Here is a 23679-nt window from a genome sequence, read left to right on the forward strand (position 1 = left end):
CGGATAGCCAATAGTTTTAGCGCAGCGCTCCGCGCTCCTTTGCAGCGCTCCGCGTGTGCCGTCCTGCGCACGCGCAAGTCGGCAAGAACCGGAAAAGCTTTATTAGCCCCGCCTTCTCCTTAGCCTAGCTTATAAGAGCCAATGGGCACGCTTGTTGTGGTTGCGTCACTTGTTTCCTGCCTCTGGTTGTCCCGCAAGAGATAGCCTCAGGAGGTGCGGGCAGTTCCTGGTACCAGGCTCAGCATGAAGTGCACCAGCCCAGCTGCCCTCGTGACCTTTTGCACCGGGCTTTGGATCTCGAACCCTGTGCTGGCTCAGGGCCTGGAGACCGGTGTGCGTCCGGGGGCTGACTGTGAAGGTGAGCGGTGTGTGACCTGCTTGCATGGCGGCTGCACACGCTCAGCCCAGCTGTTATCTAAGCAGCTTCACCCAGGCTGTAAATAACATCTCACCCGAGAAATGCGGCTCAGTCTATAATTCCCCAGCCTAAGCAAAAGCTTGACTTGGGCCCAGGGACACTTGAAGACGCGTTCTGCTTTTGCTGTCAATATTAAGTTGGCTCCGGGAACGGAGTGCCTTAGGATTCGCAGTAGATTTTATGCAGGTGATCTAACCGCCGACTTGATTCTGTTTCTCTTTCCTGGGGAACTTTCCTCCCAGCGCAGAAGACATGTCTTGAGGTTCAAACTAATTGTCGCTCCCAGAAGGAAAATAAAACATGACAGTCATGCTGAAATCAAAGACAAAGCTAATGCTGGTTAGGACTTTATAGACACAAGTTGCTTCACACAAAGGAGCACGTTAATTCCTTGAGAAGAGAAAGATAAAATAGAAAAGATGCCTTTTTTTCTCCTGTGGAGTTGGCAATCGGAACACCTTCATCCATCCCGCCAACCCGCCTGGATTTGAGGGAGTTGTAGTACCTAGCTTTTACAAACACACACACCCCTGCACCACCACCACCACCACCACCAACAAAACATTGTCTTTTCTAAATGTACTCCAGCCTGTTGTGACTATTAGCTTGCATGTCTGGCTAACCCACTAATGTATTTCGTTTGCTCAGAGAGGAGGCTGCTACTCACACAGGCAGGAATTATCATGGAACAAGAGTTGACTTCTGGATCGGGTTTTGACACTGCTTATTAGCCTTTTTATTTTATTTATTTTGTGTGTCTGGCACAAGTGCCACAGTGTATGTGAGGAGGTCAGAGAACAGAACCCTTTCTCTCCGTTCACAGATCGAGTCCTAGGACTCAAACTCAGGTAGTCAGAGTTGGCAGGCAGCTCCTTTATCCACTGAGCCATCTCACCAGCCCTTGTGATTCTGTCACTTAATTTCCTATCAGTGTATAAGATTAAAACACTGGATTATACTGCATATAACACACTCTGTATTGTATGGCATATAATAATCCAGTACACATATTATAATACAGCAGTGGTAAAACATATGGTCACGGGCCACTTTCAACCTCTCGATGTGTTCTGGCTTGGGGAGATTTTCATATTGCCATTCTTATTCATTTTGCTGACGAAGTCCCTGTAGACAGTTTAGTTCCTGAATCTTGTGGTTAGGTAACTTGAGGTTTCCAGAGAAAACAAATATTTCCAGATCTCTTTAAAAGGATTTTATTATGGAACTTAAACTATTTTGAAGTCTTATAGATTGATGTATGAAACTACTTTAATAAACAAAGAAAACTCTGCAGAATGAATGATGTCGTATCAATACACACAAGGCCGGAGCCTTAAGTTACCAGCTTCAGTCATCTTTGCTGAGGTTATTAGACAATCACCTCATGTAAGCCCAAGGATTGAACTCAGGCTTCTCTGTGACACTTGACACTATTGTTAGAATTTTTTTTTTTCTTTTCAGAAGCTCATGCCTTGATGGCATTGACACTGCTGTTACTCTTGTCTTTACCTTCTGTCACTGCAAGTGTCTTTTCAGATTTCTTCATGTGCTTCTAGTCCTCTAGCCATGGCTGGCTTTTCACTCCCTCTCTCCCTCTCTCCCTCTCTCCCTTCTCTTTTCTTCCTACCTACCTTCCTTCCACTTCCCGTCTTTCCTTTCTTTCTTTCTTTCTTTCTTTCTTTTCTTTCTTTCTTTCTTCCTTTCTTCCTTTCTCCCTTCCTCCCTCCCTTCCTTCCTCCCTCCCTCTTCCCTTCCTCCCTTCCTTCCTCCCCTCCTTCCTTCCTCCCTCACTCTTTCCTTCCTTCCTTCCTTTCTTTCTTTCTTCCTTCCTTTCTCCCTTCCTCCCTCCCTTCCTTCCTCCCTCCCTCTTTCCTTCCTCCCTTCCACTCTTCCTTCCTTCCTCCCTCCCTCTTTCCTTCCTTTCTTCCTTCCTTCCTTCCTTCCTTCCTTCCTTCCTCCCTCTCTCCCTTCCTTCCTTCCTTCCTTCCTTCCTTCCTTCCTTCCTTCCTTCCTTCCTTCCTTCCTTCCTTTCTTTCTTTCTTTCTTTCTTTCTTTCTTTCTTTCTTTCTGTCTTTCTCTCTTCCTCTCTTTCTTTCTCTCTTTCTCCTTCCTTCCTTCCTTTCTTTCTTTTTTTACTTTTTCCTGATACAGTGTCTCACTGTATAGCCCTGGGTGTCTAGGAACTCACTATGCAGAACAAGCTAGCTTCAATCTGCCTGCCTCTGTCTCCCAAGTGCTGTGATTAAAGACATGTGCCACCATCACACGTGGCCTAGCTGTGGCTTAAAGGTTGGAATTTTCTAGTGTTGTGCCCTCTGCCCTCTGTTCATGTTTATTATCACACCACATACAGTGCAATAAAAATCAATCTGCCTGATAGTCTAGTAAATCTTACATCTCCATATCCAAGACACTGTCTTCACACACTTCCAGACATATTTTCCATCAGGTGATTATGAAATGGATAGCATTTCAAAACCTCAACATAGTTAAAAAGTAATCCTCCCACTTTTTACTCCTCAGGAACTTATTCCTATGCTATGAGATCAGCAGAATTAGCTGCTTTGTTCTATTTTTTTTTCTTCTTTCTGTCAACAGTTGCTTGTCTACTGATTCTCCCCTTGGATGGTTCTCTGTCTTTCTTCTTCTACCATGCAGCTATGTACTTTTAAAAAGTCTTTCTAGAGCTGGGTCTGGACTTCTTTAGTCCCAACACTCAGGAAGGCAGAGGCAGCTGGATCACTGTGAGTTCAAGGCTAGCCTGGTCTACAGAGCAAGTCCAGGACAGCCAGTGCTACACAGAGAAACTGTCTCAAAAACCACACACACACAAAATCTCTTTAGATGATGTCTCTCATCTCACAGTTTTCAAAATCTATTATGGCACACAATAGGCAGATTATTGGACAAAAGGATATATATGCACTGTTACAAAATTTCATCCATGTTTTCGTGAGCCAAATGTCCATCTTATAAAACAAAAGCTAGAATTCTTGTTGTCCTCATTTAGATAGATGATACCTTGTCAGAATGACAGATGAGATTTAGAAATCATATGAGAATATGTTGGGGAAGAGAAATGAGACATTGCAAGACTGCATCTCTCTTATCGGGAGACAAGATGGGAGGTTGCTTAGAGACTTTGATAAATTCCTGCTTACTTACAGCTTTGATTATGACAGCAGGTGTCTTCTTTGCAGACTTAATGTGTTTGATAATTAAGTTGAGTAAGAGATATGACGGGACATTTTTCACTCTATCAGTGGTTTGTAACATTGGCAATAAGCTAGATGTTTTTCATCATTTTCCTCTGGGGAGAACATTGGTTCTTTCTCTTGTTCTGCCTCACGGGCTGTTCCTAAGAATCCTTTTCTGAATCTGCCTTACATTCTCAACTTCTAAAGGTTGGTATTTCATGAAGGTGATCCCCAGGCCTGTACTTTCACTATCTCCCTGTTCTCTGTGGCTGCATCTTTTGAATGTGATGAATTACATATTTATGTACTATCCTCAATCATACATTCGTCCCCAGATTTACAACCGCATCATCTATTCACATTTTAGCCAACAATGGACCATGCATACAAGCAGGTTCTATGGGGTTATGAAAAAATTCTGTCACTCAATGTTGTTGAATAACCTGTTTTTAATCAATTTTTGTTTGAATCTGGAATAAACAGACACTGCCAGTCATATGAAAGTACAGCAATACAACATGTAGAGTCCACACTACTTATTAATTATAATAAAACTGTACCAATTGTTTATTTATTTTCAACAATCATTACTTGGATTCATCTCAGTTAGAAAGAAAAGTAAATGTAAAGTAGCCTTAGGCAGGTACTTTAGATAATGTTCCAGAAGAGAGGGACAACATGCCTTTAATCCCCACTCAGGAGGCAGAAGAGGCAGAGGTAAAGAGGCAGAGACAGAGAGGCCGAGGAGGCAGAGGACTGATCTCTGTAAGTTCGAGGCCAGCCTATTCTGCATAGTGAGATACTGTCTCAAAACAAATCAAACAACCCAAAAGTATTTCAGAAGAAAGTATTTCTATCATACAAGACAGATCCGTGTGTTCTGTTGCCTCTCAAAACGTCACAGTTGGACAAGATGAGGAGGGGTAGTGAGGGCAGTCATTTGAACCCTGTGTAGGCTTAGGCTAATGGATGTTTTTGTGTCTTAGTTTTTAACAAACAAGTTTAAAAAGTTAGAAATTGATTACTAATTTAAAACATAAATATTTAAAGAAGGAAGATAAGTTGCAATATGTTTTTTGAGCTAAGTGTCAAAACAAAACGGTTAAATGTTTTTTTTTAATTAAAGAATTTATATGGTGGAAAAAGCTAAGGTTCATTTCATAGAAGAAAGATAATTATTTTTTCCCAAAAATTTCATGCAGCCTAAGTGTTTGGTGCCTATAGTGTCTCCCTCAGTGTGGAACTAATGCTCTTGGCCTACGTTTTGGCTCACCGCTTGCTGGCTCCCTCAGCTCAGCTTTTAGTTCTACAGGCTCCATTCATAGTAAGGACCATATGCAGCACAACATATTATTTGAAAACTCTCTTTTTTTTTGAAGGTTTATTTTTATTTATGTACTTGTCTTTGTTTGGTATGTATGATACATGTGTGCAGGAACTTTCAGAGGCCAGAAGAGGGCACCTGATCTCCTGAAACTAGAGTTTCACGTGGTTGTGAGCCGCCTGATGAGGGTGCTGAGAACTGAACTTGGGTCCTCTGAAGAGCAGCAAGTGCTCTTAACCACTGAGCCATTGTTCCAGCCATGATTATTAATGGTGCATTTTTACTGCACCTTTCTTACATTAGCATACCTCATATTGAGCGAAACTTGTCTACAGCACTCAGTATGTTCTACACACAAGCTGCATGTGGCCGAGGATGGCTATGAATGCAGTTCAACACAAAATCATGACACACAGATTTTTTGTATGTGTGGGTTTTGATTTTTCTTGTAACTTAATTACATGGTTCTTGATCGTAAACTTTGAGGGTGACAGTGTAGCGTTGTGATGTTAAAGGATTGAACATACCTACCAACCTTGTAGCCTGGGAGCAACGAGCTGTAAACTATGACCAAGCTACAGCATCAAAGTTTATGTAAGTTCCCTCTTTCATGTTCCCACACCAAAGTCACCCTGCAACACATCTCAGACGGCATCCCCATCATTAAGAGAGGTTTCCTCACTGCTTCTACTTGTCTTATGGATTAGTCAGAATTCTTCAGGGAAACAGAACCAACACAAAATGTGTGTGTGTGTGTGTGTGTGTGTGTGTGTTTAGTCTTTAACCTACAATGAGGTTACATCCCCATCATAAATTGAAAACATCACAAGTCAAGCTGCACTCAATACACCTAATCTGCTAAGCATCACGGTTTTGCAGTATGGTACACTGTGGAGTGTGATGTTTAACCTTCTGACTGTGAGGATGACTGAGTGCTGTGAATGACTTCCCAGCATCACGTTCTCATTCAGAATGCGGAAGAAGGGTAGCATAGGCTATGGGCAGTTGAGACCAGAGACAGAAGTAGTCTACTTGAAAAGATTTCAGGTTTGGTTATTATCAATCATCAAATTGATTTTTATGCTTACAGAAGTGAAGGGACTGATAATGTACATATAGAGCAGGAGGCTTTTGGAAAAGAGCCAATTAAACTTCTGCAAATAAAAATTGATGAGACCAACAGCAGACTAGAGATACTGGTGGGAAAAAGAAACAGCGGATAACATGGTGGAAGAGCTGGACTGTGGGCGTAGCTCAGCTGGTAGAGGGCCTGCCTAGCACGTATGAGACTCTGGCTTTGACCCTCAATGTTGTATAATGTGGTAGTGTTCACCTGTAATCCTAGCTCTTGGGACATGGAGCAGGAGGATCAAAAGGTTAGCTCGACAGGGAGTTGGAGGTCAGCCTGGGATACATGAGACTCTTATCAGTGGGAGGGAAAAGGATGGACAAAATGTATCACTGAGAGAGGAAAGGATAAGATGAGAAAGAAATAATAAAGATAAAGAAAACTCCAGCATGTCTTCATTGGTTTCCCAGAAGGCCAGGAAAGGGGATATGTGCATTAGGGACGCCACTCTGCTGTGACAAAATTCTGAACAAAAACAACTCGAAGAAGAAAAGAAAAGATTTATTCTTCCACTGTAGGGGAGAACATGGGCCAGGGGCCACTGAGGTTCAACTAGTTTCTCTATCTACCACTTACCCAGCAAGTGAGAAGATAGTCTCTCTGGCTCAGTCTGTCTATCTGTAAAGAGAGGGCAGTAAAGCGTCTATGCCATAGCTTTGCTGTGAAACTTGAATGAGTTAAAATACATGAAATGCTTGCATCAGAGCCAGCCCCTGCCAGGCCCTGACGAATGTTAACATGGTGGTTGCTAAAGGCTGGGCCTATTCTGAGTTCTCTCTCTCTCACAGCTCAAGAGAATTGGGCTGACTATGGTTCTTCAAGTCAGAATTTAACTATTGCTATACATAAAGTATAGTTTTAAAAAACAATGGGTTAGGAATCTACCAAGCTCATTCTTGTGCGTGCTAAGGAGCTTCGCGTAAGGTATTGGAGTTATCCAGATTTTTCCCTATGCCTGAAGCAAAGCTATCCCCAAGACCTTATCCTGAACAAAAGCTATCATATCTTTTAGGGTCTACCAAAATTTACAAAAATGTTTTCACTTTAGGTGGAACTTGTTTCCAAAGACTGGTGGATTCTGTAAGCTCATATTAAATGCCTACTGCATTCATGGCTTTAGTAACAAACCCCAAATAATGCTTAGGGTTTGAATTCATAGCACATTGAATTACACCTATATAGTTTAAATTTTATTTCATGCATATAAGCGTTTGTCTGAATGTATGTATTTGTACTGCATGTGTGCCTGGTGCTAAAAGAGGCCAAAAGAGGGCCCCAGATCCCTAGAGCTGGAGTTACACACGGTTGTAAGCTGTAGGTGCTGGGAACCGAACCTGGATCCTCTACAGGAGCAGCAAATTGCTCTTCCTTGCTGAGCCGCCTCTCCTGAATCATACCTACATTTTCCTCACTTGGTGGGTGGGTCACGGTCATGGATGTGGCAGAGGAGGAATTGTGTAACAGACCCAAGTCTCTCTTCCTTCTAGTCTGCAAAGAATTCTTAAACCGATTCTACAACTCCTTGCTAACCAGAGGAGCAGACTTTTCTGTGGACACCATAGAGAAAGAGTTGATCAGCTTTTGTTTGGATGCCAAAGGAAAAGAAAGCCGACTGGTACGGTATATTTCGGTTTTTTCCAGTATGCTTAAAACCACAACAACCTACCAATAAAAATTTTCCCTTTCCACACTGAATTGGTTTTTTCTTACTTCCGTGCACGCTTCAAACATGCTCACTGTAGACAGCAAGCAGAAACCAATCTTCTGAGAAACATAGTCCTATACGTTAAGTCTTGAACCCTGGGACAAATGGCTGAGGTGCCTATTTAAGGAACCAGAGCGGACTAGTTGCCGGGTTCTCCCAGCATGCATCAGTCGCTACTTGTTAGATGACCCTCCTAGTTTTTGGCATACCCTTCCCTATCCTAAACTTCCTCAGCCCGTGGTCTGGGCTGCCCTTGCCCAGATGTCCTTTCCTAAATTATCCAGCTATTTTGGGCCTCCTGGCTGCTCCCCTCTCTCCCCTTTCCCCCCCTCACAGGGCTCAGGGTCCTGTCTACTATGGACTGTCCCAGATGTCCCTCCCACTGGCTGCGCTCTCCCTTTTACCTGCAATAACCTTTCCTCTACCATACCTGGGAGCAGTCGCGTCCTTTTCTTTTTTATTTCTTTTTGTTTTTCCATTCACTATGGATTCTTATTGAGAGTAATCCAGTTTTCCTTTCTGGGTAAATCACAGGCAGGCAATTTTACACTTTCTTAAATGGGACTGTAAGCTGTTTATTTGTTTCTTTGTTTGTTTGTTTGTTTTTGTTTTTGCTTGGTTTGGATTTTTGAGACAGGGTTTCTCTGTGTAACTCTGGTTGTCCTGGAGCTCACTCTGTAGACCAGGCTGGCTTCCAACTCACAGAGATCCACCTGTGTCTGCCTCCCAAGTACTGGGATTAAAGGTGTGAGCCACCACCACCTGGCTGTAAAGCTGCTTCTGATGAGAATTTACTATTATAAAAATGGGTTGGTATTTGCATCTTTTACAAAGACTCTTAATTGAACCCTTAAGTCATCTCAGTATCATTCATATGTAATGATTGAGGCTTTTATATTTTCTTTATTTTTTATTTTTATTTTTTAAAATTAATTTATTTTTAATTAATTACAATTTATTCATTTTGTATCCCAGCTGTAGCCCCCTCCATCATCCCCTCCCAATCCTGCCCTTCTTCCCTCATCTGCCTCTATGCCCCTCCCCCAGTCACTGATAGGGGAGGTCCTCCTTCCCTTCCCTCTGACCCTAGCCTATCCGGTCTCATCAGGACTACATTGTATATTTTCTTTTTTAGATTATGTTTCCTGATTTTTAATGTATGTTTCGATATTTCTATATTAATAAAGACAATTCTAGATTAAGTCCTTTAATTTTTTATTTTATTTTTATTTTTTGGTATTGAACCCACAACCCTGTTCATGCTGAGCATGTGTTTACCACTGAGGTGTACCTCAGGTACCAGTCAAGTCCTTTTTTTGCCTGAAGTAGACATGTTAATATGTACCACTGGACCCTGGCTGGCTAAGGCACCAGAAGACTCCAGCTTTGTCACCAGGCTAATTAGATGCACTTGATAATCCCGTGACAGTGAGAGACAGGTGCATCTAATTAGCCCGTGACAAGACTGGTCTTGTGGTACCTCAGCCACACAGGGTTAAAATTTAATAGCTGGACTATGAAGACCTCTTTCCTCCCTCATTTACACTGTTTTGCTTGCTTTTATTCATTATCAGGAACACTAAGTATTTGTTGTTTTGTCTGTTTTTTGAGACAAGGTTTCCCTGTGTAGCCTTGGCTGCCCTGGACTCACTCTGTAGACCAGGCTGGCCTTGAACTCACAGAGATCTGCCTGCCTCTGCCTCCCTGAGTGCTGGGACCACAGGTGTGTGCCACCTTGCCCAGGTAACACTCTTTTTAATGGCACTTCATTTGTTTATTTTGTGCGCATGTGTGCGGCATGCGTATAGAAGAAGGAGGGCAACTTGCAGGAGTTTCTCCTTCTGCCACGTGGGTCTCGGGGATCAGGCTAAGGTTGTCAGCTTTGGCAGCAGACCCCTTTACCATCCGAATCGTCTCACCAGCCCCACGCTTTCTATCGTTCTCTCTTTCAGTGCTATTATCTAGGAGCCACCAGAGACGCAGCCACCAAGATCCTAAGTGAAGTCACTCGTCCCATGGGTGTGCACATGCCTGCCCCGAAGATCTGTGAGAAGCTGAAGAAGATGGACAGCCAGATTTGCGAGCTAAAATACGGTACTTGAGACCCAACTGCCTTTCCCAATATGGTCCATATGTTGTAAAGCTGTGAACCCCGGGGCCATGTTGTCTACAGAGTCAGCATTAGAGGGAAGGATTCTCTAGTCACTGATAGGTTGCTGGGCTGGTGAACAGTGTTTTCGTGTTAGCTGAGCTCCTGTAAAGGAAAGGAGGTAAATAAACTAATAAGAACCTATTAATACATATTGGATAATAATGGATAATCAGCATTAAGTTGGAACCACCAGTCCAAAGTTTAAGTTCCTAATTTACTAAGGTGGTGTCAAACCGTGAGTGTTTGGAAAAATTTCTGAAAATAAATAAGGAGCTACTCTTGGTTAGCTATGAAGACATGAGTTATATTTGTTCAATGGCAGCGGGACTTTGAGGTTGCAACGTGACTGCATTTTCCTCACAGGTGTGTTCATCCTTCTGTCAGCTTACACGTTTAAGAACTGGCTTATCTGTTCCCATCAGATCAGGCTGTGAGTGATGACATAGCTTAGCAGAGATGCCTAAAATAAACAGCAAGGAAAGGAAGGCGATGCCTTATTTAAAACTATCCTTGGCCTTATAAATTTCACATGCTTAAATCTATTCTTATACCGAAGGGTTGTATCTGGGCCAGCTTTTTGCATAGATGAAATCAGTATGATTCAAGGCTGGGAGTCCCCCCCCCCCCCCCCCGCAGCTATTCTTAACATCTGAAATTCCTCTACTACAGACTCTTTTGCGTAAGTTGTTCTCTTCTCTCTCCTTCCCTCCCTGCCTCTCTCTCCCTTCCTCCTCTCTCCCTTTCTTCTTCCTCCTCCTCCTCTCTCTCTCTCTTTCACACACACACACACACACACACACACACACACACACACACACACGTGCTCGCTTTTGCAACTCTTACTCACTTAGTCTCAGTTCCCACCACAGCTGTGCACATACGCTATAGCTCCACAGCAAACACGCAACATGAAACATGAGACAGGTTGAAAGGTCCGAAAGACAACCTAGTTCTTAGTTTGCCAAGCACAGGCCCTGACTTCCAGGGTAGTTATTATGTAAGCGTCCCTTTTTCAAGTCTTCAAAGGACTAGGGTAGAGGCAGGAAACCCCACATCCATACAAAGCGTGTTCATAGAAAGGACGACTGTGCACCAGGGCACGCGAATATATGTAAATGCATGTGTGCTACAGCATGCATGTGAAGGTCAGGGAACAATTTGTGGGAGTCAGTTTCCTTTTCACTACGTGGTCACCAGGTCCTTGGGCTTGGTAGCAAATGCCTTCACCTGCTGAGCCATCTTGCCGGCCGGCAAGTAGTTGTTATACTGTACTGTTTAGACGAAAATCTCTGCATATGCTCAAAGCATATTCAGTATTTCCCTCCTTGAATGTCGTTAGTTTATGATTGGCGGCATTCAAAGACTTAGAATCCAGGCCTCTAAAAAGCTGACTGGTGATGTTGCATTTTCACTGGGTCCGTCTTGGTCCCCGCGGGAAGAGAAACTGTCTCACACTGAAGGGGAATGAGGTCAGCGCCGCATGCCCTTCTAAGAGTTCCATAAGATTTTTGTGTTGTTGTTCAAGTGTGTGTCCTTTTTTGGCATTTAGAGAAAAAACTGGACTTGGCGTCTGTGGACCTGGGGAAGATGAGAGTCTCGGAGCTGAAGCAGATCCTGCGCAGCTGGGGAGAAGAGTGCAGGGCCTGCGCAGAGAAAAGCGACTACGTGAACCTCATCAAAGAACTGGCCCCCAAATATGTAGAGACACCCCCCCAAACAGAGCTCTGACGTTGCCTCTCAGTGTGTGGGGGCTGTGGTTAGAGTAAAACAACTGTCTAAGATGCGGATTCGCTGCCTAAGGCTCACCAGGGACTCACTGCTGGCTCCAGTCTTGCTGTTGTACTGCGGAGCTGGGCAGGTTAGGCTTAGGGTTCAGGTTCACCTCTGCTTGCTGCTGGCTGCCCACGTCTGCAGAGTCCGGAGAGCTCATCCTTCTTCGGAAGGTACAGCGGTTCTCTCTGCATTACTGTAGCAATAACGCCCAACAGAGACAAGTCAGGGGAGGGAAGGCTTGTGGCTCACGGTTTCAGTCAGCCATGCAAGGCAGCTAAGGGCAAAGCAGCTCAGAAAATGAAGGCAGGAGCTGGTCCCCGAGGCTGCCACTATGGTGACTGAAAAGCAGAAAGTGATGTTCAAGTCATGATAACGATGTAACCTTCAAAGGCTGCTTCCGCCAGCTAGACTCCAGCCCGTGGCCTTCCTAAATCACCACTAGCTGGGGAACATGCATTGAAAAAAAAAAAAAATGAACCTGGGGGGGACATTTCAAATCCAAACCCTAGCCCTAAAACAACATGATTATAATTACCGACTTAAGTGGGCTACTGGAAATAGCCCACTTGATGGAATGAATAGACTTTTGGACAAAGTTTTTTCCCCCCCTTTTTTTTTTCGGACAAAGTTTTAAAAATAGAGACATTGGAGCAGAGATAATTGGATAAAAGAAACTACAGCTTACCGAATGGGCAACTTCAACCCCAATAACCGCCTGACATCATTTCAAGTTTTTTTGTTTTGTTTTAAAATATAGACTTTTTAAACTGCAAATTGCTTTGGATATTTTCTCTCTTTGGTGCAGCAAGGAGGGATGCATTAGTTACTTTACATGTGCTTGAGACAAAATACCTGGCAGAAACTATCAAGGAAGGGTTTGGTTTGCCTCGTGTTTTAGGATGACGATTTTTCACGGAGGCGGGAGTGTGAGGCACAGACGGAAGCCAGCGCTCAGCTAGCTGTCGGGACCCCAGTACGGGCACGGCGCTGCCCACGTGAAGGTGGGTCTTTCCGGCACAGCCACACCTTCTAAGCAACGCCCTCGCATGCAGGCCGGGAGGGTTGAGTCCCTTAGAGGATCCTAAAATCCCACCAAGTCAGCAATGGCGATTAATCATTGCACAGCGTTACTGTTTCTCATCTAAAGAAAACTCATGTAAAGAATACCAATCAAGAATCCACAGAAGGTCTGTCCCGGCTAATCAACACCCTTGAATTGCCCTAAGACCCAAGCTCAGCTTCCTTCTTCATTGTTTCCTACCAGGCAGGGTAAGAGAAGGCTCAGCACACTCTCGCGGCGGGAGACAGTTTCCAGTCTGTCAGCTTTAAGCAGGAGACGATTTCAGCTCCATTTTCCAGCCATAGAAGAGTAAGAAGCGCAGGGTGGAACGTATGCCTTTGTGTCCTAGGTCAGGGTATGATACTCAAGAAAGTATTCCCTTGAAACTTTCTGGGGTGATGGGAATGTCCCTTATCAAGGCAGGTGGTGAGAGATATGGTCATCATATTGATACAGAAGTACAATTAAGAGGTGTGTGTTCTATTGTACGTCAATTCTATCTAATAAACAGCTGTAGAAGTTATTTGAAAATTGCCCCAAATTAATTTATTAAAAACAGCTATTCATTTAAATAAGGAAATGTACTCACCAGCAATCTATTTGTAGAGTAGAAAAGAACTTATTCGGACAATAAATAAACACTGACAGGGTAAAGTTCACTTTTAGATGATGCAAGGGAATGCACTTTCAGCTGAGCAATGGGTGTGAGTGGACTTGTTAGAGAGTTAGCGGTTCCCGAGCAGATATGTAGGTTGTGTAACTGAAAAATGAAAATGAAAGTCCTAGTGAAAGAACAGCCCAAGGCGGTTATCGTTTCTGGAGTTCGGCAGCTTCCTCACCACACTGGAATAACATCCATCTTTTTGAACTGAATTGAAGATATACAAAAGTTGGACTGGAGGGATGGCTCAGTGGTTAAGAACACTGCTCTTCCAGATGACCCAGGTTCAATTCCCAGCACCCACAAGGCAGCTCACAAATATCCGTACCACCAGTTCCAGGGGCTCCAACACCTCTGGCCTCCACAGGAACAAGGCACACTTGGTAGACAGATAAATAATGCAGGCAACACCTAGACACATAAAATAAAAACAAAAATACCAAGGCTAAATTTTAAAATCTTCTAGAAAAGCATTATATCTGTGTCTTCGGGTTTCTATTGCTGTGAAGAGACACCATGACATTGGCAACTCTTGTGAAAGAAAACATATAATTGGGGCTGGCTTTCAGGTTTAGAGGTTTCGTCCATTATCATCATGGTGAGGAGCTTGCAGGCAGACATGATGGAGGAGTAGCTGAGAGTTCTACACCCAGACCAGCAGGCCTCGGAAGAGGGGACACTGGGCTTCGTGTGGGATTTTACAACCTTGAAGCCTCTCCACAGTGACACACTTCCTCCAGCAAGGCCAAGAAGGCCACAGCTTCTAAGCCTTCTCAAATAGTGTCACTCCCTGGTGACTAAGCATTCAAGTCTATGAGCCTAGGGGACACTTTTCCTCTTTTTTGTTTATTTGTTTGTTTGTTTGCTTGATTTTTTTGAGACAGGATTTCTCTGCATAGCCTTGGCAGTCCCGGACTCAGTTTGTAGACCAAGCTGGCCTCCTACTCAGAGACCAGCTGCCTCTGCGTCTCCTAGTGCTGAGATTTTAGGCATATGCCACCGTGCTGGGTTAGGGGGTCATTCTCACTCAAACCACTATAATCATGGAACTTGTCATTTGAAAATAATATTAGCTCTCTGATTTCAAAATTTGGTCGTATTTCTGTGGGTTTTTTTTTTTTTAGGATGGGAACACTATTTAGTAGAGGCCATTCAAATCACTGATGTTGTCTTCTTCTTCTTCTTTTTCAGTGCTGGCCATAGTCTATTTTTCTCAAAGAGATTTTAAAGTGCTTCCCAAACGTCTGATGTTGCTCCTATAGAGCGGTAGGAAAGCCTACTGTGTGCATGTGTGCACGTGCTGCATACGCACACGTGAATGCCGGTACTCGTGCATGCAGTGGCTGGAGGAGGATGTCAGTGGCCTGCTTTGTCCCCTCATCTTCTGAGGCAGAGGCTGCTCAGCCACCAGCCCCCTCGGGTCTGCCTACTTCTACTTTCCAGCACGGAACTATAGGCATGCGTAGCCATGCTTGGCTTCACGTGAGTTCTGGAGACCTGAACTCAGGCCCTCAAGCTTGTCTAGACCTTCAGTGCTGTGCTGTCCCCTGGTCCTCAGTCAGTTAGGTCTTGAATACAACTTAAATATATCAATAGCATCAGAAATGCAGAAAGTTTATTCTTTTGTTTGTGTGAAAGAAGTTCAATAGAATGGAATTCAGAGTAAATTTGGTAGCCACAAATGATCACAGAGAATCAGCTCATAACTTTTTGCCTCATATCCTAGTGACTTTTTTTTTTTCCTAACCCCGGGTCTAGGTTGGCTTCCAGACTTCATCACTACAGAAAGAATGTGCCTCTAACGTGAGTCCGGCCCCAGCTCCTATTTGCTGCGTCTACATCTTTGACCAGAATTGAATCATTTGACTCAGCTGTAAAGGGGCAGTAATATCTCTTGGTTCAGCTTCTGAATATCCAATTCAAACCAGAATTTTTTCCTGAGAAGAAAGGGAGAAATAGTTTGTGGCCACAAACTGTCTCTGCAGAGCAGCAAAAATTCTCCCTTGCCATGCCTCTTAAGCTATAATTTCTGATTATCTAAATAACCCTCCTCCTGGTTATTTCAATCATCCATACATATAAGTGTAATTTTTTCTTCCTTTTTTTGTTTCTTTGTTTCTGTCTTGAGAAGTATTCTTTTTATTTTTTTATTTTCACTTCCACTTGCTGCTTCTTCCGTGCATGTGTTTGTGTAGGCATTCTCCATGTGTTTCTAGGAAAAATCCATAAGCACATAAGGTGTAGAAGTTGCACCATCTTAAAAAAAAAAAGTGATACAGCTCTGAACCAAAAAATGAGCGGGGGCCAGGGAGTTGGCTCAGTGGGTAAAGTACTTGTCCTACAAGTGTGAGGATCTGAATTTGGATCCCCAGAACGCTGGACATGGCAGTGTGCATATCTGGAATTCCAGCTCTTCTATGATGAGATGAGAGCTGAAACCAGGAGAATTCTGGGAGGCTCCTGACATAGATAACCTGGAGGACACAGTGATGAGCAACAGAGAGACCCTGCCTCAAAAATAAGGTAAGAGACAAGAACAGACACCAAAGTTTGTGATCTTTCAAGACACCCATTTGAAAGAAAGAATGGTTGGTAGCTGTTCTCTCAAAATAAATTTGGAAAAAAATTCCACCTAAGAAAAATTTTCTTGGGCCTATGATTATTCTTCACACAGAAACTATATATTTTTTCTTACTACCTATCTTTTTTTCTTTTTGTTATAGAATGGGCAATCTTAAATTTGTAGTATCAAAAATGCTAAAATTAGGATATTAGTTGCATCAAGTAATTATTCCCATAAGAATATCTATATTTATATAGATCTATACATCAGTAGAGAGTATATATATATATATATATATATATATATATATCAAACATAAAGGTCGGTAGGAAAGGGAATATGTAGATACACTGTTGGATTTTTGTCAACTTGACATAAGCTCATCTGAGAAGAGGAACTGTAATTGAGAAGATGCCTATGTAAGATTGGCCTGTAGGCAAGACTGGGGGGCATTTTCTTAACTGATGATTGATGTGAGAGGGTCAAGCCCATTGCAGTTGGTATCACCCCTCAGCAGGCACTCCTGGATTGTATAAGAAGGCAGGCTGAGCAAGCCAGAGGGAAGAAGCCGGTAAGTGGCCCTCCTCCATGGTTCTGCTTCAGTTCCTGTCTCTATGTCCAGCCTTGAGTTCCTGCCTTGACTTCTCTCAATGATAACTATAAACTCTAAGCCACAATAATCTCTTTCTTCCTCACATTGCTTTTGGTCAGCATTTTATCACAGCAATGGAAACCCAGTTAAGACAGGTAGATATCATTGAGAGGCATTTGCTCTCCTCTTCAATGATAAAAATGTGGAGAATTGTGATTGGGTAGTACTCACTGGGTCTGAAGTGACCACTCGTTCTAGTGGATTGTAAGACTGATAAAATAGCATTTTAAGTATGGCGTCTGGGGCTGGAGAGGTGACTCATGGATAAGATGCTTACAGTGCAAGGAATGGGAGTTCAGATACCCAGAACTCAGGTAAATGTGGGGTGCAAGTGTGGGCCCTCCTATAAGCCCATCTTCAGAAGGCAGACAGGGGGATCTCTAACCAGCTGGGTAGGCAGACTGCCTTGACAGATGGACAGAAGAAAGATTGAAGATGGTTCTTGCCGACTTGGATCTTCACATGCATGCTCATACATATGCACATGTGCCCACACATATGCAAATGAGCATATACACACATGCTCAGCACACATATAAAAGTGGAAAGATCAAACAAGGTAGTTGACAATGGCAGGTCATTAACTGTAAGTGAAAGGTGTCTATCTAAGGCACCTGATCTAAATGTGAATTTTTTTTTTTTAGTTTAAAATTTTTTTAACATTTATTACAATTTATTCACTTTGTATCCCAGCTGTAGCCCCCTCCCTCATTCCCTCCCAATACTGACCTCCCTCCCTCATCTTCTCCCATGTCCCTCCCCAGTCCACTGATGGGGAGGTCCTCCTCCCCTTCCATCTGACCCTAGTCTATCAAGTCTCATCAGGAGTAGCTGCATTGTCTTCCTCTGTGGCCTGGAAGGCTGTCCACCCCCTCAGGGGGAGGTGATCAAAGAGCCAGCCACTGAATTCATGTCAGAGACAGCCCCTGTTCCCTTTACTTGGAGACTGAGCTGCCACGTGCCACATCTGAGCAGGGGTTCTAGGTTATCTCCATGCATGGCCCTTGGTTGGAGTGTTAGTCTCAGAAAAGAGCCGTGGGCTCAGATTTTTTTTGGTTCTTTTGTTCTCCTGTGGAACTCCAGTCCCCTCCAGGTCTTTCTATCTCCCCCTGTTCTTTCATAAGATTCCCTGCACTCTGCCCAAAGTTTGGCTATGAGTCTCGGCATCTGCTTTAATACCCTGCTGGGTAGAGTCTTTCAAAGGTCCTCTGTGGTAGGCTCCTGTCCTGTTCCCTGTCTTCTCCATCTTCCGATGTCTATCCCATTTGCCTTTCTGAATGAGGATTGAGCATCTTACTCACGGTCCTCCTCCTTGCTTAGCTTCTTTAGGTGTACAGATTTTAGTATGATTATCTTATATTATATGTCTAATATCCACTTATAAGTAAGTATATACCATGTGTGTCTTTCTGCTTCTGGGATATCTCACTCAGGATGTTTTGGTTCCCACCATTTGCCTGAAAATTTCATGATATCTTTGTTTTTAATTGGTGAGTAATATTCCATTATGTAAATGTACTACAATTTCTGTATCCATTCCTCAGTTGAGGGACATCTGGGTTGTTTCCATCTTCTGGCTATTATGAATAAAGCTGCTACAAACATGGTTGAGCAAATGTCATTGTATATTTGAGCATACTTTGGATGTATGCCTAAGAGTGGCAGAGAAACACTTAAAGAAGTGTTCAACATCCTTAGTCATCAGGGAAATGCAAGTCAAAATGACCTTACACCCATCAGAATGGGTAAGATAAAAAACTCAAGTGACAACACATGCTGGAGAGGATGTGGAGAAAGGGGAGCCCTCCTCCACTGCTGGTGGGAATGTAAACTTCTACAACCACTTTGGAAATCAATCTGGCGCTTTCTCAGACAATTAGGAATACGCTTCCTCAAGATTCAGCTATAGCTCGCCTAGGCATATATCCAAAAGATGCTCAAGTGAATATTTTTTAATCTTCTGCTGTATATTAGAGGCTCCTGGAGATAATTTAGTAATTCACCCCAGAAGGCCAGGCTGTACCCCACAGTAGTTCCTCTTAGGTGATTTCAATGTGAAGCTAAGCTTGGAGAGCCACTGTCCTAAGTACTCTGCCTAAAATGGTGGCAGCTGCCTCCTAGGGAGGAGGAGACCTGGTGTGTTGTATCCGCTGTCTGGAAGCATCAAGAGATGGTGGCTGGTGTTTGGCTTTCTTGTTTCTTCTTCTGTCTGAGACCCTAGTCCATAGAATGGTGCAACTCACATTCAAGGCTGGTTGGTTAAACCTTCCTGGAACTCCCTAATGGATACACCCAGAGTTATCTTTCCTTGGTGATTCTAAGTCACCGTGACAATGGAGATTAGGATTAACCCCCATTGAGACCCAAGATGAGAAGCACATATACGCAACACATAGCCCCACAGCCCATTACCAAAGTCTCTGCAGAAATATGTTCTAGGACCTCAGAAATATTTTTACATTTACAAATAATATGTTTCACAGAGTAGTGATAACTTTTTTTTTTTTTAACTCTTAGAGCTGGAACTTGGAGGCTCACCACGCTAGGCAAACATTGTAACCCTGGCACATGTACTCCTCCTGATGATTACCCACCCTTAGGGCCTGGAGCAGCATCCTGTAACGCCTTCCTTAAATCCAGGCCAGACAGTGTCACGAGAATTCAGGTGAGGTCAGGCCTTACTGTCAAATGAGAGCCACGAAGCAACTTAAGATCAGGAGAATCTTTTGTAAAGGGGACTAGGAAAAATGATTGTGAGTGACAGACATCGTTTTTATGGTAACTGGGGCCTGGGTGAGTCTGATCATTATTAGCATATTGGGCACTCTTCTATAAAAATTTCCACTTCAAATTTCCCACAAGCTTCTAGAAGTTGAAAAGTACCTGCGGCCACCGGATAACCAGAGATTAGGGTACCTGGCTTGTTCCTTTGGCTACTTATTTTCAGAGCACTCTGAGAAGCTTAAGCATCAGACAGCTACCGAGGAAACACAGTCACCAAGCCACATTCCCTTTCTCAACAGCTGCATCAGCTATGGTTTTCTGTGTAGGTCACGTATAGGTCATGAGACCCAAGAAGCTCAAGGGAGCAGCACTCCCCTTTTCATGGCCCCCACCCTCAGAATGGCACTCTCATTACAAGCCGGTCTCTCTGGCCAGCCTTTGGTACCAGCCGTCAGGTATTTTTTTCAGGCTGCACTCTGCACACCCAGCTGCAGAAGATGCTGGTCACCCGGCTCCTGCCCTTTTTCCTTTTGAATTTTTAAAATCCCATTTTGGAAAGAACAGATCAAATGTTGGCTTCTCAGTCATGGGCTGGCTATGAATACGTTGCAAAGGATCTCAGGCGGTGCGAATTCTACCAGGAAAGGAGCTTCTCCCACTGTGGGACATTATCTCAGAATGTGATAACATGTAGGGAATTTCAGTGTTTCTCCTCACTTCTAAAAGTCTTCCCCAGACAGCTAAATTTTCTAATTTACATCCCCCCACCCCCGTGTGTGTGTGTGTGTGTGTGTGTTTAAAATGTATGATGTGTATGTGTATTTGGTGTGTGTACCCATGTGCACGTGGAATGCCAGAAGAATATCTCTGGTGTCCTGGTCTATCACTCTTCACTATATTCCCTTGAGACAGTCTCTCATTTGACCTGGAGATAGTCTGGCAGCCAGTGTAATGCTAAAATCACGGGACCCTCAGAGACCACCAGGAGATGACTCGATGCAAGAGCAAGGAGCGATTGAACTCAGGACCTAAGTCTCACCGACACAGCAGTAGAGAAGTGGGACCCTGAGCCCTTAGTGAGCAGGGTTTCCAAAGAGAAAGACTGTAAGCAGGGGGTTTCCATGACAGCAAGCGGGGGGAGGGGGTACATGTTTCCATGACAGCAAGCAGGGGGGTTCATGTTTCCACGAGAGAAAGCAGGGGAGTTCATGCCTTGATGTTACAGAATTGGGTAAAAGCCATAGGGGAGAGGTGACCGTTTACATAATCACAATTGCCAGGGAGATTGTCTCTATTTTTTACTAAACATTTATTCTGTGATATTTCCTGGAGGCCGTTGCTTGGAGAGTTAACTTTGTTTTCTGTCAGGTGCACATTCTGTGATATTTCCTGGTACCTGAGTTCAGCTCCTGGTTAAGATGGCTCCTTATTTCAAAATGGAGTTACCCAGGCTAACCTAAACTCTTCACCAGCAAGCCCCAGACATCCTCCTGTTTACAGCCTCATAGTGCTGCAGTTATGTTTGGCTTTTATGTGGTTTCTGGAGATTCGAATTCAGGTCCTCGTGCTCGTTCAGCAAATACTCTTTCCAAGGGAGCCAGGTCCCCAGCCTTGGAGCCATCTTCTCAGCCCCTCCAGTCTTCTCTGATCTAAAGTTACCAGGAGGCTTTTTGCTTCTTTCAGAAAGAAACCCAGGATTTTCTCCTTCACAGGTTATATCTGTGAAGCTTCTCTCCCTGTGGGAGCCCCACCCCCACCTCCCACGCTTGCCCAGAAATTTCACAGTACCACTGCATTTTGACCTTGCTCAGGAATTACTCCGAGCCCGACCCAGCCTCAGACAGCTGGTTTTTTTATTATTAGTGATTCCTAGACTTTCCGTTCTGTGGGGGAAACCTTGCAATGATCACAGCCTCCTGAATATCCAGAGATGTAAGTGAAAGCAAGAGGTTGAAAAGAAAGGTGAATTAGAGTTTAAACCCTAGGTTTGCATATGGCTGCTTGTACCAGTTCGGGAGATAAGTTAACTAGCTTTTCTGCCCCTTGGTGTCCTATTTTAAGAACGTATCTAGATCCAGGTGTGGTGGCACCTTTAATCCCAGCACTCCAGAGGAAGAGGCAGGCAGATTGCTGTCAGTTTGAGGCCAGAGAGAGTCCAGGACAGTAGGTGGGGCTATGCAGAGAAACCCTGTCCCGAAACAAAACAAAACAAAACAAAAATCTAGTAGTTAAGTACAATATGGGGTTATTATGAAGATTAAATGAAAAAATATAAGCAAAATACATAACCAAGTGCGTAATAGTAGCAAGCATATGCCTCAGTAGATATTATTTGAATCAGAATGGTACCCTCTTCTCTCCTGTGCTCCCCCTCTCTATCCCTTCATCTCTCCCTTCCTCTTTTTCTTCCTTGTGGTTTTACTGTGTAATTTGGGCTGGGATCCTCCGGTCTCAGCTGCCTAAGTGCTGAGACCACAAGTATACCACCACACCTGACTCTGCATTGCAGTTTTCTTTAGAAGATTTTGCTTAACCTTGGAGAATACTATATGCATGGTGAGTTCTGGCCCATTTATTTTATAGACGAGAAAGGTGGGCAGACAGATCTGCCAACAAATCAGTTCAGCTGATGTCTGAACTGGATATAATCTTCACACTAAGAAAGTCAAGGTTGACAGTGTGATGGCTTAGAAATTAACTTTTAAAAATGATCATGGGTGTGGGGGCTGGAGAGATGGCTCAGTGGTTAGGAGCACTATTTGTCCTTCCATAGGATCCGGGTTCAAGTCCCAGCACCCACATAGCAGCTCACAACTGTCTGTAATGCCTATTGCATTCACACTAATGCACATAAAGTTAAATAAATAAAAATATTTTTGAAAGTTTTTAAAAATTGATCCTTGGGGAGCAAGTATGCTCATATCTTGTGCCTTTGGAGTCTTTTTTTTCTCTTAAGATTTATTTATTATTTATACAGTGTTCTGCCTGCATGTATGCCTGCACACCAGAAGAGGACACCAGATCTCAACATAGATGGTTGTGAGCCACCATGTGATTGCTGGGAATTGAACTCTCGATCTTTGGAAGAGCAGCCAGTGCTCTTAACCTCTGAGCAATCTCTCCAGCCTGCCTTTGGAGTTTTAATCATACTGCAAGACTAACCAAATAAATATGATCTAATGTGGCTAGAACTCAATAAACAGCCAGTACAATGTGTTCTGGATTGCAGCTATGAACTATGAATCTCTCTCTCTCTCTCTCTCTTTTAATCCAAGGTTATACTTGTTTCACTTGAAGTCCAAGTTCTTTTTATTTTTTTTTAAAGATTTATTTATTAATTTATTTTGTACACAGTACTCTGCCTGCATGCCAGGTCTCATTAGAGATGGTTATGAGCTACCATGTGGTTGCTGGGAATCGAACTCAGAACATCTAAGAGAGTAGACAGCAGAGGCGCTCCTGACCTCTGAGCCATCTCTCCAGTCCTGGAATATCTTTTTTTTTGAAGGGCAGGGAGTGAGTCAATGTTTCTGGAACATTCTTTAGTTCTGTTCTACACACCTCTGTGACACTACTGCATCAGGTTAGCTGAAGGATAATTTTGGTAAACTGTCAACTCAACAACACAGAGAATGATGAAATATGTTTACGGATCTCTTATTGCAACCACACAGACCAGTTCTCCGGTGACACCTGTTTCCTTTAACACTCTTGACATTCAATCATCTAAAAATGAGGTGTTTCATGGACTTTTATTGGAACTAGTTTTTTTTCAACAGTTTTTTCATCTCTCTTCCTCTTTATTTAAATATTTATATTTATTTTTAATCATGTGTATGCATGTGTGGATATGTGCACATGAGTGCACTGCCCTTGAAGGCCAGAAGAGGGCATCAGGTCTCTTGGAGCTGGAGTTACAGGTGGCTGTAACCATGGGTGTTGGGAACTGAACTCTGGCCTTCTCCCAGGGCACCAAGCTCTCCTAACCACAGAGACATTCCCATCACCCTCTGTTCTTTTTTCTATGAGGCAGCAAATATAATAAATAATAAGGCAGGTGTGGTTGATGAGTTGATGGTCAGCCAGAGCGGCAAAGCAGCTGCAAAGCAGCTGCAAAGCATGGATCTTTTAAAAATAAAAATAATTTGTTTAAACTTAAATCGTTTTCCCCCTACTTGCTTACATTGCTTGAAAAATATAGGAGTTGGCTTTCTTTCCTTTTTTAAATAGTAGTACCAATTATTTCTATCTACCCTCTGCTTACTGGTGCCTACCTAAAATTATGTGTCTTTTGGAGGGAAGAAAAATTCTTAGATTGTGT

General features: G+C 43.4%; 1 protein-coding gene across 1 annotated transcript; it reads left to right on the forward strand.

Moving 5' to 3' along the window:
* Nucleotides 1-174: 174 nt before the first annotated feature.
* Nucleotides 175-12209, forward strand: Cdnf (cerebral dopamine neurotrophic factor). The gene is made up of 4 exons (XM_021647499.2): nucleotides 175-358; nucleotides 7556-7683; nucleotides 9726-9867; nucleotides 11475-12209. Exons 1-4 carry the CDS (start codon nucleotides 244-246, stop codon nucleotides 11651-11653), a joined length of 564 nt encoding a protein of 187 aa, XP_021503174.1. The 5' UTR covers nucleotides 175-243; the 3' UTR covers nucleotides 11654-12209.
* Nucleotides 12210-23679: the final 11470 nt, after the last annotated feature.

Source organism: Meriones unguiculatus, chromosome 19, assembly GCF_030254825.1.
Source record: "Meriones unguiculatus strain TT.TT164.6M chromosome 19, Bangor_MerUng_6.1, whole genome shotgun sequence".
Taxonomy (NCBI): domain Eukaryota; kingdom Metazoa; phylum Chordata; class Mammalia; order Rodentia; family Muridae; genus Meriones; species Meriones unguiculatus.

Bases quoted from the DNA above. Each gene is read 5' to 3' on its own strand.
- Cdnf (XM_021647499.2), top strand. From the start codon at position 244: ATGAAGTGCACCAGCCCAGCTGCCCTCGTGACCTTTTGCACCGGGCTT. The intron at 359-7,555 runs GTGAGCGGTGTG...TCTTCCTTCTAG, and splicing joins TCCGGGGGCTGACTGTGAAG to TCTGCAAAGAATTCTTAAAC. The intron at 9,868-11,474 runs GTACTTGAGACC...TTTGGCATTTAG, and splicing joins GATTTGCGAGCTAAAATACG to AGAAAAAACTGGACTTGGCG.